The following is a 16308-nucleotide window of genomic DNA, read 5'->3' as shown; positions in this document are numbered from 1 at the left end:
GATAGTAAAGTTGATGCTGGAGCCACTTTGAAATACCACTGTTTGGAATGAGGAGTGGGGGGAATATGAATGAATTTTTCATTATGGAGTGAGGGGATGCCATTTCTTATCAGCACAGATTTCTGGCCAGGGAAACAGTAATATACTTAGAAGCACTGGTTAGCTGCTATGCATTGTTATGTACAGCATAAGGCAATTTTGATTACATTACTAACACATTTTTCAAAGCATGGTAACGTTGCTCTTTCCTATTGTGTAATATTTATTATCATTCTTTTCTCCTAGATTCAGCCTGGCTTTTGTGTAAGTATGTTACGAGTGATGGGTGCTGCAGTTGTTTTTCTGCCTCCACCTTGCATTGTCCAGTAGATTTTGTTAGGGAGCAACTTTGTCACTTCCCCCAACCTTAGCTATTCAAGAGCTAGTATTAACTACCTAGTAACAACCAAATTATTGGATAAATTCACAGTTCTTTCACTGGATGGGATTAGACACATACAAAATGGCATGTAGAAAGCAGGCTTTGGGAAAATAGTTTGCATATTTTGCTCTGGAGGGTAGGGCTCCTGCCCCTTGTTAGGTACCAAAATGAAAATGGCTGTGGATGGTGTGTGTAGGGAGAGGTGTGACACTCCAGTTAGCCACTGACTGCCTGTGTTAGACATCAGAACTAGCATAATTTTTAAAGCAATCAGAAAATTGTTGATTAATTGCAGCTTGAAATTTTGGACTCACTTAACAGGCTTGCAAAGACTATGTGTTTATAGTGTAATGTGTTGTAGGGTATTAGAAATAAAGGCAAAAGTAGTTCTATGAGTAAATATCAGGACTTAGAGGCTTTGGGCAAGGTGCATTAGCAGCTGGTGGCCCACTTCCCACATGTGTAAAACTAAGTAAGTAGTGCCTCATATTTGAGAATTTGGAATATTTGGAGTATTTTGGGGATCCCAGTGTAAAGTACTGTGGGAAATGAAAACCCTTACGTTTGTAACAAAGATATGTTAGTTCACTGTGATCATCAGCTTTGTTCTGAAGTCTGGCAGTCATCTCTTATAATTAATAATGCATTTAGTTACATGGTGGTTTTTCTTCACATACCTGTTAATTTAGCAAAAACTGGGCTTTTGAATAACAACTGTCAGATGTGTCTCAAAAAATATAGATCATTCTGTACTTTACTTTCTATCACAGTTCAAAATATGACAGATATTTTGCTGTTCTGTCAGCTTCTGAAAACATTAGATGTCAAAGCCCAGAACTTTCTTTAATTCCTACTGCAGAATTATTACAGCACATGGGCTCAGAAATTCCACTTCCTTTGAATATATCATTTGAGCTTGGGAATTGCAGAAGGAGAAATTAGGTTCTTTTGATTAAAATGTCTAAACATATTAAAGTATAGTTTGACTAAAAAATAGTCTATTCACACTTTACCTCAAGCAGATCTCAGGAAGTGCACTTGAGTATTTCATGGAATCAGATTAGCTAGATGATTATTCAAAAGCTGTAGCTTTCTGAAGGCATTTTGATTCATAGAAACTTCTGTGAATACAGTAAACTTAGGAGAAACAGTATATTGACAAAAAGGAAGAAGGAAACAAATTATGAGAATGACATGTGGATCCACCAAAAACAGCTTTGTGAAAATGCATCTGGAGAAAAGTAGCACACAGAAGATAGATGGAAGAAATCATCATTTAGAAGATAAGGGAAATAAACATTCTGGGTCAGATGTGATCACTGAAGAGTCCTTTGTGCTCTTTTAAGAAATGCAAATGCTTATTGCAGTCTTCTGGTCAGTTTTGAAAAGTGGTAGATACATTCTGGTGGGTAAATAAATATTCTGCTTGGATTCTTTCAGTTTAGGATTGTTTTCCATGATTGCTGGCAAGTAGTTGCCATTGTCAAATCCACCTTCATTTGCATTTGATGGTGAGGGCAAAAAATTTTGCACTTGCCCTTTGTTATTTGTAGTTCAAAAGCAGCTGGAGACACAAAGCAAAAGCACTACACATAAATCTTAATAGAAAATCAACAGGAAGTGCAGATGATTTAGGAAGCACACTGGTTTACTTTTGAAGGCTCATTTGAGGTCATTGCCTATATCATTTGAGGCAGTTTGCCTAAAACCAGGGCTCTTTTGATGTAGCCAGCCAACACCCCGCCAGATATTACTGAGATTTAAGAGTGGCAAATGATGAAAAGCCACCACAAAAATGTCAGCTGCCAAGACACTGGTACAGTAAAGTGTTTTGTGTTCCTCAGTGATGTTAATTAGGCTTCATCAGGCGCATAAAGCTAAGGAGTCAATAGTCTTTAAGCTTGGTTGAGCTGAATACAAGGAAGATGGACAGGGTGTTTTGGAAGAAAGAAGTGGTGTTGTACACAGTAGGTTATTTGCTGGGTTGATCGCCCAGTATGAGCAAAGGTGTGGCTTTTGTTAGTTTTTGTCATATATTTGAGACACTGGAGTTCTGGAGAGATGGATGTTTCAGTGTTTGGGAAGGCCTTATGCTGCCGGATGAAGAACAGTTTCTGCAATTTTATGGTAGTAAAGCTAAGAGGATTTGATTTATCATTTTAGAAGCTCAGTAAACGTGCAACATGTAAAAGTGGAAGTGGAGGATAAACCTGTTGATTTTGTGTGATGCAAATGCCTAGAGTTCTAACTGGGAATTGAAAGTACCTAAATAAATGCATAAATGTAAGACAGTAACTAAATAAATAAGTTAGTAAGGATTCAGTTCCCCCTCCCCGATGGGGACATTGCAGTGAAAACTGATACTGTTGGCTTCTAGTTTTCCATTCCCTTTTAGCTGCTATAATGGCCTCTGTGTGTGCTTTAGTAATGATGTGTGTCAGTATTTGTTTATTTTGGATCACTGTGGCTCTGCATTTCACTTGTATCTGGCTGTTTTCTTTCTTTACTTAAACTTGAGCTTGATTTGGCTTTGTACTATTTGCTGACTAGGGAGGGAGGGAGAGCATTATTTAAACTTCAAGTAACAAAAGATAAAAGATACTGCTGATTCTTTTAGCCTCAAAGCCTTTCTAAAAAGTTACTGGAGTGTTTTTTGTAGCTAGCACTTCACTGTTGTGACATTCAAAGTAGAACATAAGAAAACTGCCAAAAGATTTTAAAGAATCCATTAATACATGTAGTCAGGAGGCTTCCGTTTAGAAAAGCTACATTATTCAGAGTGAAAAACTAATTAATTAGAATGCCCCTAGGAAACTGAATCTGCTTGCATATATTAGTGAAAAAGTTAATTAATCACTGCAGAACGAGATCTGCATCAAGACATATGTATAAGTACCAGGAAATGGTTTCCTGGGCCACAGTGTGGATTTTTTTGCCTTTCCATTTTTAAGAATATTTCCTTGATGGTATTTTAGTTTTATATCTCATTCTTTCTCTTACACTTTATAGTACACCTTTGCCTTCCATCAATAAAGTATAGAGCCAGCCCTGAGAAGCAAAAAGAGAAAAAAAAGGAGTGCTAATGAAAAAGAGTGCTAATGAAAAAGACATGCAGAAAAACCATTACTCCTGCTTATTGCACAGGTTTCTTGGTCATTCAGATTGATTCTTTCCTAGGGGAGGAAAAGAGTTCCCACAGACCATTTTTTTATACATATTCCCCAAATTCCTAGGTATGATTTAAAGGCCATTCCATTAGCAACAAAGCAACAGTGATTTTAAAATTGCTCCAAGGTAGTGTAACTGCTAACCATAAAAGCCACCAGCTGATTTTAATTAGATTTTACCTTTCCTCTTTTCTCAGCAATGGGATGCCATACTTTGAGTGTATTGCTTCCTAGTTGGTCAGGACAGTTAATAATTTCCTTTTACAAAAAGACTAATATGCAGGAAAGCCCTGATTAATATCATGAAGCAAAATAAGAATATTTAAGACCATTTTTATTAATGGTTTACAACATTAAACTCACTATGACAAGATTACAGCCTTTTATAAAGGAGAGTTAAGCTTTTTTTATGCTGTCATTGAACTGAATAGAGGGAATTTAATGTCAATCAGCAGGGGTCTGCCTTCTTTGAAGTCACATTCAAACTCAAGTCAGTGGGCAGATTCTCATTTCCTTGGATTGTATTCAGGTCTGGCCAGTAGTACACATCAACACTCTGTGTAGCTCTCTTTAGGAGAAATGTGTGTTTATATGACACAGCAGATAAAACAATGTGTCCTCTGGTGATTATTCCAGACTGTCATAGAAATCAGTGGGAACACTCCTTGGGTTTATGATCAAAAAGGGTGGTTTTCTATCAACAGAAAATATCTGTATTTGATACATGAGTTTAGTGCTCTGTATGATTCAAAAGCCTTCTATAATTATAATGCCTATCTGACTAATTTTCTGGAAATCTTATTCATTACAACTTGCTTTTTTTGGCACAGTCACAGCTAGCACAAATGGTGACGCTTAACAAGAAAGATTTGCTCAGCCTGACTCAACTGACTTAGTTTTCATATTAAATAGAAAAGTCTATCTTGTCACTGGTAGCTAATGAAGAAGACATAGATTATAGCCTATGACCTCTCTTCTTCTTTTTGATGTAGAAAGAAGATATGGAATGGACATTAGGCTTTTTTGATTGGTTTTAAGCTCAACTTCAAGTTTAGACCTGCCCTGCATTGTTATTTTGCTAAAAAGATCCCTGAGAACTGACAGAATTGTGACAACAGAAGCAACATCGGAGACACTAATTGTGTGATGGAAGAGTCAAAACAAATAAATTCAGCCTTGGATTTCTTTTTTTTTTTTTTTTTTAATATTTACTTATGCAGTCATTCAATGGAAGTACTAGAGGGAAAGGTTTAAGAACCTGTTCTTTCCATTCAGCTTGGACAGATCCATGACACATGTCAGAAACCTGATTAATTTGTAAGCAAATGTACACCAGCATGTTTGACATTCTTGAACGTTACAAGAGGGAATAAGCATTCCCTTAATAGTTTTATACCACTCTTAAACATGAGCAACATGGAAAGTAGTTATCTGATTGAATTCCTGCATGGAGACCGTAGGAGAAAGCTAACTGTGGTGGACAAAGAGCTAGTAGTGAGTTAGCTGCAATTCAGATTCCCCCAGTGGAGCAGCATGGTGCTTTTTTAATATGTCCTGACTCAGTTTCTGTACCACATGAGTTTGCTATGGCTATAGTGCATTATCCTAAATTGTTATATATGCAAATACATTTTTACAGAAAAAGCCGGGCACAGAAGACTGAGTAGTTGGCTTTACTGGCTTTGGCTGGGATAGAATTAATTTTCTAAGTAGCATCTGCTATGGAGCTGTGATTTGGATTTGTGATGTCACAGGGATATTTTAGTTACTGCTGCGCAGAGCTTACACAGAGTCAAGACCTTTTCTGCTCCTCACGCATCCCAGCAGTGAGGAGGCTGGGGGTGCACAGGGAGCTGGGTGGAGACACAGCTGGAACAGCTGATCCCAACTGAGCCCTGGGGTGTTCCACTCTGTATGGCAGAATGCTCAGCATATAAAGGCTGAGGGAAGAAAGAGGAAGGGGAGATGTTCAGAGTTAATGGTATTTATCTTCCCAAGTAACTGTCAGTGTGGCAGAGCCCTGCTTTCCTGGAGATGGCTGAACACCTGCCATGAATTGCCTTTTATTTTCTTGCTAATACACGCAGCTTTTGCTTTATCCATTAAACTGTTTTTGTCTCAACCCATGAGTTCTCTTATTTTTACCCTCTGGACTCTCTTCCCATTCCCACTGGGGAGGAAATGAGCAAGCAGCTGTGTGGGGCTGAGCTGACTAGCATAGTTAAGTCATAATGTTGGTTTAAAAGGTTTTACTGTCTGGTCTGATGGGAGGTTTGGATCAGACCCTGGGAAAGGTGACTGAAGGTGCTTCTTCATGGACCAGACAGGAGATTGTACCATTTCAGATAAAAGAGTAAATAACTGTTGGAAACATGGACGACTGTGCCCGCCTTAATTATTGCACGCTTCTGCATGTCACATGTCCTTCCTTCCTTTCTTCTTTCCCACCTGAGGGTGATGTGGACCAAACTTCCTTCTCCCAAGCTCTTTTTGTCACCAGGCAATTAAATTATGTGGAAGAGCAACATTGCCAGGTTCAGTCTCACTGTTACGGCGTGGTAAAAAATTATCCTGCTTTATCTCCCGCACGCTTTTCACCAGCTTTTACTCTTGGATACATCTGATCTATTTGTACTGCTTATCTTCCAACTGTTCCTCAAATGACCTCTTGTTAGGACTATTTAATACTAATGCGTCTTCCTGTGTCGTATAAACTTCTTTAAAAACTAGAATTTTAATAAGCGCAAGAATGGCGCAGCTGTATGATAAAGCTTTCATTAGAGGATTCCTTAATAGAACCCACTTCCAGTCCTTGATTGCATAATCAACAGCTAATGAAATTGTCTTGGTAACAAGAGCTACAGTGTATTACATCCTCTCCCGAGACTAAGTGGAAAGACAATTGTACCAGCCTGAGAGGACTATTGATTGTTCACAGTTTGAATTTGATTACCCTTACGGGGAGCTGAACAAGAGATCATCTTCAGCTCTGCTAAATAGATTTTTCTTCTGCTGAAAGTTATCAGTTCACTTTCATACAGGGCATTCGGGGGGCAATAAACACAGGGAGTGTAATTTCATTACAGATTTCCTGAGTCTGCAAGTTTGGAAGCACCAATTGCTGTGAAAGAAATGATGGCTGCTTACTTCAGGTCCTCTGTGATGTGTTTCTGTGTTTAAACCAGGTGGGAGCTCTGAAGGGACACCACAGCTCATTGTGTGTTGCTTGTCTTCTTGCAGGAGGGAATCCCAAAGGGAAGTTCGCCCTGGGACTGGTTCAGAATGAGTGGAAGGTTTATGTTAAAAGGCCTCTAGATCGGGAAGAGCAAGACATTTATTATCTGAACATCACTGCCACAGATGGCCTCTTTGTAACACAAGCTGCTGTGGAAGTGACTGTCACTGATGTTAATGACAATAATCCAGTTTGTGACCAGGTGAGTTAACACCATCCATGGCAGTTGACCTCTGTGCTGAGTGATGCTTTCCCTATGGCTAATCTTGCTGCTTGCAAGTATTCAAAGTACTCATAGGCAATTCCAATTTTCATCCTCATGGTCTTAGTTGAAGAATCTGTAGTGATCTGGGAGAGAAGCAGCATAAAGCATTCCTGTGAAGCCAAGACTGAAATATAATGATCTCATAAAGCTTGCAAAGGAGTCTTGTACACAGTGGCCTTACTTGGCTTTACAACAAATGATGCGTTGTGAGGTCGCATTGGGCAGCTACTCCTCCCCTACAGAAAAAAATGGGCTCTCCCTTCACAGCCCATGTGGAAATGTCCTCAGTCTAGTTTAACTACAGCTTTCCCCAACTTTACAGATGCCAGACATACAGTGGAAAAGGCAGAAAAATGTAGCTTGCTGTCCCGGTGTTGGGAATGCATGCAGTCTGGCCTGACCACAGTTTTCAGAGTGCTAGCTCTCTTTTATTCTGTGGAAAGGCAGTACAGGGAACGGATGGTAGTGCAATAGAAAGGTCTGTGTGAAAGAAAAGACATGATGAAACCCAGAGTTCCTTAATAGTACTGCTCACAGAAAACAAATATATGTATGTGTATGTGTATGTGTGCATGCATATACTCGTATAATTCCCATCATTACATTATCACTGATGGATTACTGTCAGTACAAGAACCACTCTGGGGAATCACAATCTGTATTTCCCTCAAAACTGCTGGATGAGGTGATAAAAACAGTTGTTTCTGTTAGCACACTCATCGAAATTTCCATTTCATGGGTGTCAATGGAATAAACAGCAGATACAAAATGGTATTACATTAAACACCTAAAATGAGCCCTATTCAGAGTCATAATTTGGCATTGTTTCTGTGACACCTCAAAGCTTAACAGTGATTTGAATTTCTAGGAATGTGTTGTGTAAAGGAAAATTGTTTCCTGTATCGAAAGACACACTACAGGTAGTTTTTTAAAAAAGGTTGTGCAAAGACTGTAAAATACTGCTACAGCATAGCTTACATTTCTGTTTTTGACTCTAGGTTGCATACACAGCACTGTTTCCTGAAGACATTCCATCAAACAGAGTAATTCTTAAAATCAGTGCTAAAGATGCTGACATAGGGTCCAATGGTGAAATTCGCTATTCTCTTTATGGTTCTGGGAACAATAAATTCTTCTTAGATCCAGAAAATGGTAAGATGACAACCAAATGTTTCTGAATAGCATTTATCCCTCAACATGTGGATACTGATTCCTTAATTAGAGTTAGGTTACATTTGGCTATCAGCCAGTAGTTCCAGTTTTGGCAGGTGTGAGTGACCATTTGAATGGTCGTGGCTGGTGAGAGAAAGAGGGATGTCTTTGTTGGCCAGGTTGGATGTTATAGCCAGAACAGGATACTGATCCTCTTGTTTCCCTGCAGACTTCCAGTTAGATCAGAGATGTATTATAGAACCACAGGATATTTTGGGCTGGAAGTGAACTTTGAAGGTCAGCTTGGCCAACCCCCTTGTCATATGCAGAGTCATCTTCAAATAGATCATGTTCATCAGAGACACATCCAGTTAAAGTTTCTAGGGCAACCTGTGCCAGTGTTTCACCACCCTAATCATAAAAAACGTCTTCTTTATACCTAGTCTAAGTCAACCCTCTTTTAATTCAAAACCATCACCCTTTGTCCTGTCACAGCAAGTCCTGCTAAGAAGGATGTGTTTCTGTGTCTAGGAGTCTATAAAATCTTGAGAGTGACAGAAAGACAGACTTGGAAAAACATGGGAGTGTTCATATGGGTGAAGCTGTAGGCTGCTGTTTAAGCCACCATCAGTGGTTTGTCATCCCTGCACTCACTGGCACCTCACTTTTTTGGGTAAAGAGGAAGGGGAAGTGACACTGCCATGAGTTTTTAATGTATTCATTGGAATAAGGAATGTGGATTTTGTTTTCTCTTTTCTATTCCTGTGAAGCACATGGTTTTGAGGCACAGACTGTCTAGGATAAGTGATGTTGCTACAATAATAATGAACTGCTGTTTTTAAACCATTTCAGGTGAGCTGAAATCTTTGGCCCCTCTTGACCGAGAGAAAATCCCTGCATACAACTTGGTTGCCCGAGCCACTGATGGGGGTGGCAGGTTTTGCCAGTCAGAAATCCATCTTATTTTAGAAGATGTTAATGATAATCCACCAGTGTTTTCATCTGACCACTACAATGCTTGTGTCTATGAGAACACAGCCACTAAAGCTTTGTTAACGAGAGTCCAAGCATCTGATCCTGATGTTGGTAAGTGGATAACATTGCAAGAAATAATTAATGTTCATAAAAACTCTGTGGGTTGGTGGAATTACAATGCAGATTCATTTTTCTGTTGCTGAATTTCTTCATTTTCTCCTCCTCCTGCTTCTTTATCCTCCGCATTTCTTTCTCTTCTGTTTCTATATATGAAAATGTTTGTGTCTGAGCTTGACATAATGGTGTTACAAACAGAAAAGCATTGCAGCAGCCACAGAGGCATGTAGTCTTTTCTTCTGTTGCTCACAATAGCTATGTTTAGGTGTAAATTATCATTTTGGGGCTATATTGCAACTTTCTTCCTTCAGTAGTCTCACCTCTTTCTTGAGCCCTGATTTTGAATACCCATGCCTCTGTTTATGCAAGTAATATAGTTACATGCCATAGGGACCTATACCTGATTAATCACAGCCTTTCTAGAATTTTATACTTCAATAGCTCCCATTTGTTCCAGCTGGTTACTTTAGCATAAAACTATTGTACACTTTGAATATACATTATAAATGTTCTGGTTATTTAACTGCACATTCTTTGAAATTGTAATAGTTTATTATAGGAGGACCTTAGCCTTGAAATCTGGGCCCAGTTATAAATATTTAAAGGGGGGGTCTTTTTGTGTAGTACAAAAAGTTTTGCCATACTGAATATTAGAAAATTTTTCAAGTCATTCACTTGAGTTGGAATAAATAAATCCCTTTGTTTGGTTGTTTTTTTTCTTCCTGTGTTTTGGAGATGTTTTGTAAAAACTATGGTCTGAGTAGTTTCACATAAAAAGCAGATCTTTCATTCCATGAAAAATATTTTTTTTTCAAGTGCAGTGCGTGCTGGAAGTCTCAGTTATTTGTGAGGGTGATGGTTTATATATACAGGAATTCATGAAGGAGCAGGAAATATTCATTAATGTATCTATGAAGAGCTGCATTATATGCCATGCTTGAAAACTCACAATTAAAATTATGATATTGCCCTACAGTGAAAAGCCAATTACTGGTGGTAAACTACTGAACTGTCTGAAGAGACAGTGTTGTTATTTTCCACTGTTATATTAATTACCATTTTTCTTGTAGGTGAGATGACATTCAAGGAGAGAGGGGGCACAGAATTAGAATAAAAAGTTTTCAATAAAAGTTCTTGCCAGCACCAACTTTACATAATAAGATGGTTAGCAATGAAAAAAAACGTAAACATAAACCATGAGCTAGTTGCTGTACTTCCCTCCTGAAACTAGAGAACTTAAAGGGAGGGATCCATGCTGATGGATTTGTGATGAATGGGAAGGGGTTATGTACTTCCTTAATGCTTAGAAGTGAAACCATACGTTGTATCATAAGAAAGTGACTAAAAAGAAGTTCCTAAACCTAGATTTCGTTCTAATAACTGTTCTGTTATTCTTTACTAAAATCACTGATTCCCTGTTGCTAGATAATGAATGAGTTCAGGTAGTGTAATGTTCCTATGAGAGAAAAATGTATTATTGATATTCCTGATGGGCTGTGATACTCCTCTAAGGCTTTTTGAAGTGTTATCCTGAAAACATCAGTGGAGGCAGTAATCATCATACAAATAAAATTTTAACATTCAGGATTAATCTTGTGATCAGTCTTAGAATTTGCCCACTCTGCTTTGGGCTTGAAGAGTAAGGACAGGAGCCATGAGTATTGAAGCATGAAGTGTTCAAAAACTTGAGGGAAGTCCTTCTGTGGTCTGCAACTAAACACAGTTTAACAGAATCCTGAAAATATTGTGGTCAGACACTGCTGGATAATTAAGACAATTTCCAGTTAAGAGAAAAATAGTGTTATATCTGCCTTGTGCCTTGGACATCTGTTGATGTTCCTGATCTCATCATATCCTGTGAAATTACAGGACTGGACCATAAATTGCTGTTTAATATATTTATAATTTGGATGAATACTTAGAAATAGCTGTACCAGCTGGACACACTGAAGGAGAGATGTGATTGTTCTTCACAGTATTCAACAGAAGAAAATGTCTTTAACTGTTTAGTAGCACACAAGTTCATTTTCCATAACCTCAACATATAGCTGGGGATCTTAAATTAAATGGTCTCCTGAAGGGGAGAGAATATACATAAGTGTGTTTGCTAGGACATTTTAGTAGTTTTAATTGAAACAATTCTTTCTCTCATACTGCTGTGATTGGAAATTTTTAATATTTCGACAATATGGTATTTGCTACTTACACACCACCAGCAGGTTTGGAAATGTTCAAACAAAGAAATGAAAGCTAAATGCTGGTTTTACATTTTTTCAAGAGGTTCACAGAAAGCAATGAATTTTTCATTTCCCACTGTCTCCAAAGCAAAGTGCCAAATTACTCCATTTTGTTCAAATTAAGGCACAAGAGGAGCTGGAATGAATGCTGAGGTGTAATTACCTGAGCAAACGCATCAGAAAATTACAATATCAGCTTGTTTCAAAGAAATCAGGGTCATGCTAGGGTAGCAACTCTGAGGAAACTTTCATGGTTGTGGCAAACATGATGTCAGAAAATTGTTAAACTTCAGAATAAACATGGAGCCCAAACCTGAGGTGGAGGCACATCCTCATTTCCAGTGCTGCTCGTCTTTTCTGCATGCACAGAGTGTTGTGGCCTCACTCACACAGTACAAGAATGAATGGCAGCATCATCCAAGCTCAGCAGAGCTTTAAGCCATGGTTAAATCCTGCCTAACTTGCAGGTGCTTTGCTTTGTGAGTGACCTCCGTGCTCAGGTCTGTTTCCATGATGACTGATGCTGTAGTCTGCCAAAGGCAGGAGCACTTTCTGTACTGAAAATGAACAGTGCATTATCCATCCTTCCACAGTCTTCATCACCACTGGGGCATCAGCCATCCAGATCTGTAGTCAGTTTAGTGATTTCACTGACTGATTGGCTTTTTTCTGGGTTTATGATGAATATGAGGTTCTAATTTTGCTCCAAATGGGAATAGCCTTATCAGTCAGCTCTGTCTTGCCTGCCACTGCTGCCTTCCAGCCTCTCTGTTAGCCTGGGTTTAAAGCCATAGCAGATCCTCCCCATTCCCTGTGCAACCAGCCAGTACTGATGGACTGGGCCATCTTGGATCCAGCACCTTGTATTGCATGCAGCCAACTTGCAGGATAACACAGGCAGGTGGGTAAAAAATTGGCAGGCGTGGCCTTTATTTGGTTGCAGAGTTCATGCAGTGTCCAGACTGCCCTACTCTGTCCTCAGTTGCCCCACAGCCCTTCCCCAGCCTACAAGCTGAATAGTCTAAGGTTTATTCACCAATTCCAATAAAAAACATCCAACTAGTTTGGGGATCAGAAGATTTGAATGATGAGCCTGGATTTCTGTTCTTTGTTCTCTGTATTTGAAGTTTTGGTGCTTAGCTGGGTGTGAGAGAAAAAATGGGTGTTGAAAGCCTAATTCAGGAAGCCAGGATAAAATCTGAGACCTTCCCACAGATATGTTTAAACAACGAGGTTATATGGATTAATTATGGTTGAATTTGATTGTGTTCTTTAAGCAGTTGTAGAGAGTTAAATATTATTTGAACCAGGATTTTTGAGAAGGGTTCTGTTGTCATATGATTAGTGCATTTGTGTTTAATCTGGAAAGTTTAAATCAATCACTCTCTAATCAGTCTGATTCTTGGCATGAGGAGCTAATTACTCACTTTTTCACGCAAAGTGGAAGAGCTGCAGCAGAAGAGACTCAGCCCTTCCGGGGGAAGTTGTTTGACCTTCTCAGTAGGAGACATCTGCTTCCTAAACCCAAATTTCTCCAGCAAGAATAGATAGGGAAATTGGCAAACTAGAAGAAGGAGTGTCATTTTCTTTCAGCTTCTGATGGAGAATTTTATCTCGGATTTCAAAGAAATGTGTAACAAAACTGATATTTTTCCTGAGAAGTTTCACCTCACTGATTTTGATGTTTCAATAAAGACTTGCTTTGTCCAAAAACACCTAAACCCAAGCCCTTACCATGTGTGCTCACAAGGCAGGTGCACACAAAATAAGACATTTCTTTACTAGGGAAGAGTGGTAACATGACTTCTCTTTTAAGTTTCACTTTGGAGCGTACATACCTCCAAGGGGATGGGGAATCAAGCACATTTTATCTTCTTTTTCTTCCTGTCCTCTCTCTGTGTCAGTGAGAAAAAAAAGAAGAAACAACTAAAACAATGAAAATTAAATACCTATCAGAAATAGTGACCAAGGAACACAGATAGTTCTCTGAGGTTTATCACTGGTTTTTAGAAAGTGGCATCAAGATGCTGGTGAGCCTAACATGGAAAAAAATCACTCAGGCTGGTCAGTGGGTCGCAACTTACAAGAATACATACATGGAAGTAGAGTACAGACTTCAGCCTTATCAATGGTGGCTTTGCTCTTGAAGGAATTAGGGCAGCTGAGCCTGTTGCAGACACAGCTGCCTCACAGCTGGGCTTGGGGAAGCATAAAGTGTTGCCAGGTGAGATTGCAGAAGTGTCAGGGAGACGTGCAAGACAGTCACAGCTTGATTGGAGAGCAGATCTCTGAATGGTGTGTAATGTTGAGCAACAAAATAATAGAAATGCTGGAGTAGATACTGATTTTGCATTTTCTGGGACAACCAGTATACAGCAAACCCCTACTTTGCAAGTTTATTAATGTTGGGCATGTCCCTTAAAATGGTTCTAGAAACTTCTGAGATCTGAAAGAGACAAAAGCAGGGATTGAATCATTAATAAGAAGCATAACAGGTTAATAGGGCAGAAGATTTACTAAAACTCAACAGCTAACAGGTAGTTAACTGTGGCAATGATGCCAGCTAGATGGTATTTTTGGGTATTGTCTGAGTTTTTGTAAAATAAATATTACAAGATACTTTCCAGAGGACGACTCATTCTGTTTAAAATATGCATGGTGTTTCCTATATCTTTACCCACATCGGTGCCTCACAGACTTTTAAAATAGTACCAGAGTTGGTGCACTAATGCAGGATATGAAAGAGACTTGAATTATTAATTCCTTTTAGTCTAGGAATCCAAAACAGTATTGCATAAGTAAGGGGTGTAGTTGAAGTAGGGAGGCCTTTCCACTGTCACTGAAGCTGTTTTCAAAAAGAATTCAGGAATCAGCCACGTAAGAAAAAACAAAACAAAAAACCCCAACCCAAATAAAACAAAAGGCATGAGTGAGCATTGCTCTATAGCCTGGTGGGTGATTTGGTGCTAGGCTCTGTTCCTCAGAGCTTATTCAATGAATAGTAATAGTCCATGATGATGTACCCTTGTTCTCCTTCTCTCTGGACTGGATATGTGTCCTTCCCATTAGACTTCTGTCCAGTCTTCCATGAGGAGAATGGAAGGGCAATGTCCCACATTCCCCAGTTGACTGGCCAGTCCTAAGGACAGCTACAGGTCCAAATTCACCCAGTTCAGGAGAAAACCTAGATTTTGCCTTCTTAATAAATGCAAAAGCACTAATAGGAATGCAGAGATAAAGCACATTGGACCCTTGAAAAATCGCCGAATAAAAAAACAATGGTCAGGCTCTTTGGAGTTTAGACTGACTTAGTTTTAGGAGGTAAATAAACAAGGTATTCAGGGATTTTGGTGAAAAACCTCTATCAAAACATTCAGCATGACCGTGTTGAATCTCTCAGAGGGCCAGATTTTTAAAACTGCAGGTTGTTAGTCAGGGGAATGCAATCACCCACCTTGCATTAAAAATAATGACCATGTGTGTATTAAGATGACTAAAAGCTAGGCTGTGTTCAGCAAGCAGGAGTCATCAAACCAATCTCATTTCCTTCTGCAACATGTGAGGAGGCCATATAGAAATAAATATAGTGGGTGTTACTGCTTAGGTTTAGCAAGTTTTTTTACATTGTACTGCACAATATTTTTATGAGCAAGCCAGGGAAACGTGGTCTGCACCTAACTGTTACCAGGGGAGTTTGTAGTAACCATTTCACTGGAGGGGTAAGTTAAGAAAGCTACTGGGTGCAGCATTGCTCCTGTTTTCATTCCTGAGTGGATAATTAGGCATAAGAACTGTGTTGCTAAATGTTAGAAAATAGAATTGTGCTGCAAGTTACCCTGGATAGTGTCAAAGCCGCAGTTGTGGTATTTAACAGTTGGAAAAGTGGTGTGGAAAAACCCAGTGCAAGTCATCAAGATAAATGTGGCATCCTGTGTTTGGGCAAGAAAACCAAGTGCACTGATGTTGTCTGGGTAATGACTGTGTGGGCAGCAGAACTGCAGAGATGGAGCCCTATTGCTGTGACCCACAGGCTGAAGGAGTGTTTACACTTCCATACTGGTGTGAAAAGGCAAATATTTTAATGAGATGGGTAAAACAGAGTAATGCTGGAAAATAGAATTTCTTTCTCTTTATTCGGTGTTGGTAAACCCTGACCTGAAAGGCTGTGCTGTTTTGGGTACAGCAGTTCCAAGAAGATGTGGGCTGCATCTTCCAGGAAGATATAGGAGATTGACAAAAAAGGTCACAGGTCTGGGGAAAAAAGGCAGGAAATACTGAAACAGTTGAGAGGGTCTGCCAGGGAAAAAAAAGAGTTGAGATGATAAAGTATGATCATCTTCAGCTATCAGATAAGTAGCTCTGAGGAAGGAAGTCGACCCTTGTTCTTTTTTTTTTTTTCTCTTGGCTTTTATTAATTTTATTCAAGCCCAGCAAAAAGTTAGAAAAAGGTTTTTAGTTATAAGAAAAGTGAGGCACTGGGGTGTGTTATCCAAGGACGTTATGCAAGCTCATGATCAAAGAATCGACCTGCATTTGGGGATAAATTGCATCCATCTTGTCTTTGTGCATGGATAAATTAGGTGACCTGTCAAGATTCCGGTACCCTTTATACTCTGTCATTTCTAGTAGTTTCTTTAATTTTTGAGATTTCCAAGACATTGTTAACATAGTGGCAAAGAACTAGATGAAGGAGAATTGTTCATCTTGGATTATGCTGAGTGAATAAACCCTGTATTTAA

At 39.1% G+C, this 16308-nt stretch overlaps 1 protein-coding gene across 7 annotated transcripts in view; it reads left to right on the top strand.

Moving 5' to 3' along the window:
- The window catches only part of FAT3 (FAT atypical cadherin 3), a 396068-nt gene that overhangs the window by 319200 nt on the left and 60560 nt on the right, over positions 1–16308 (top strand). For all 7 annotated transcript variants that reach the window (XM_085065228.1, XM_085065219.1, XM_085065190.1 and 4 more), the window contains 3 exons: positions 6829–7025; positions 8087–8240; positions 9093–9326. In XM_085065228.1, coding sequence (XP_084921354.1) covers positions 6829–7025; positions 8087–8240; positions 9093–9326 — 585 coding nt within the window. The remainder of the gene's footprint in view (positions 1–6828; positions 7026–8086; positions 8241–9092; positions 9327–16308) is intronic.

Source organism: Lichenostomus cassidix, chromosome 1 (genome assembly GCF_008360975.1).
Source record: "Lichenostomus cassidix isolate B80296 chromosome 1, HeHo_3.0, whole genome shotgun sequence".
Classification (NCBI taxonomy): domain Eukaryota; kingdom Metazoa; phylum Chordata; class Aves; order Passeriformes; family Meliphagidae; genus Lichenostomus; species Lichenostomus cassidix.
Note: the sequence above shows the minus strand (reverse complement) of the source record. Positions and strands in the feature narration are given on the sequence as shown.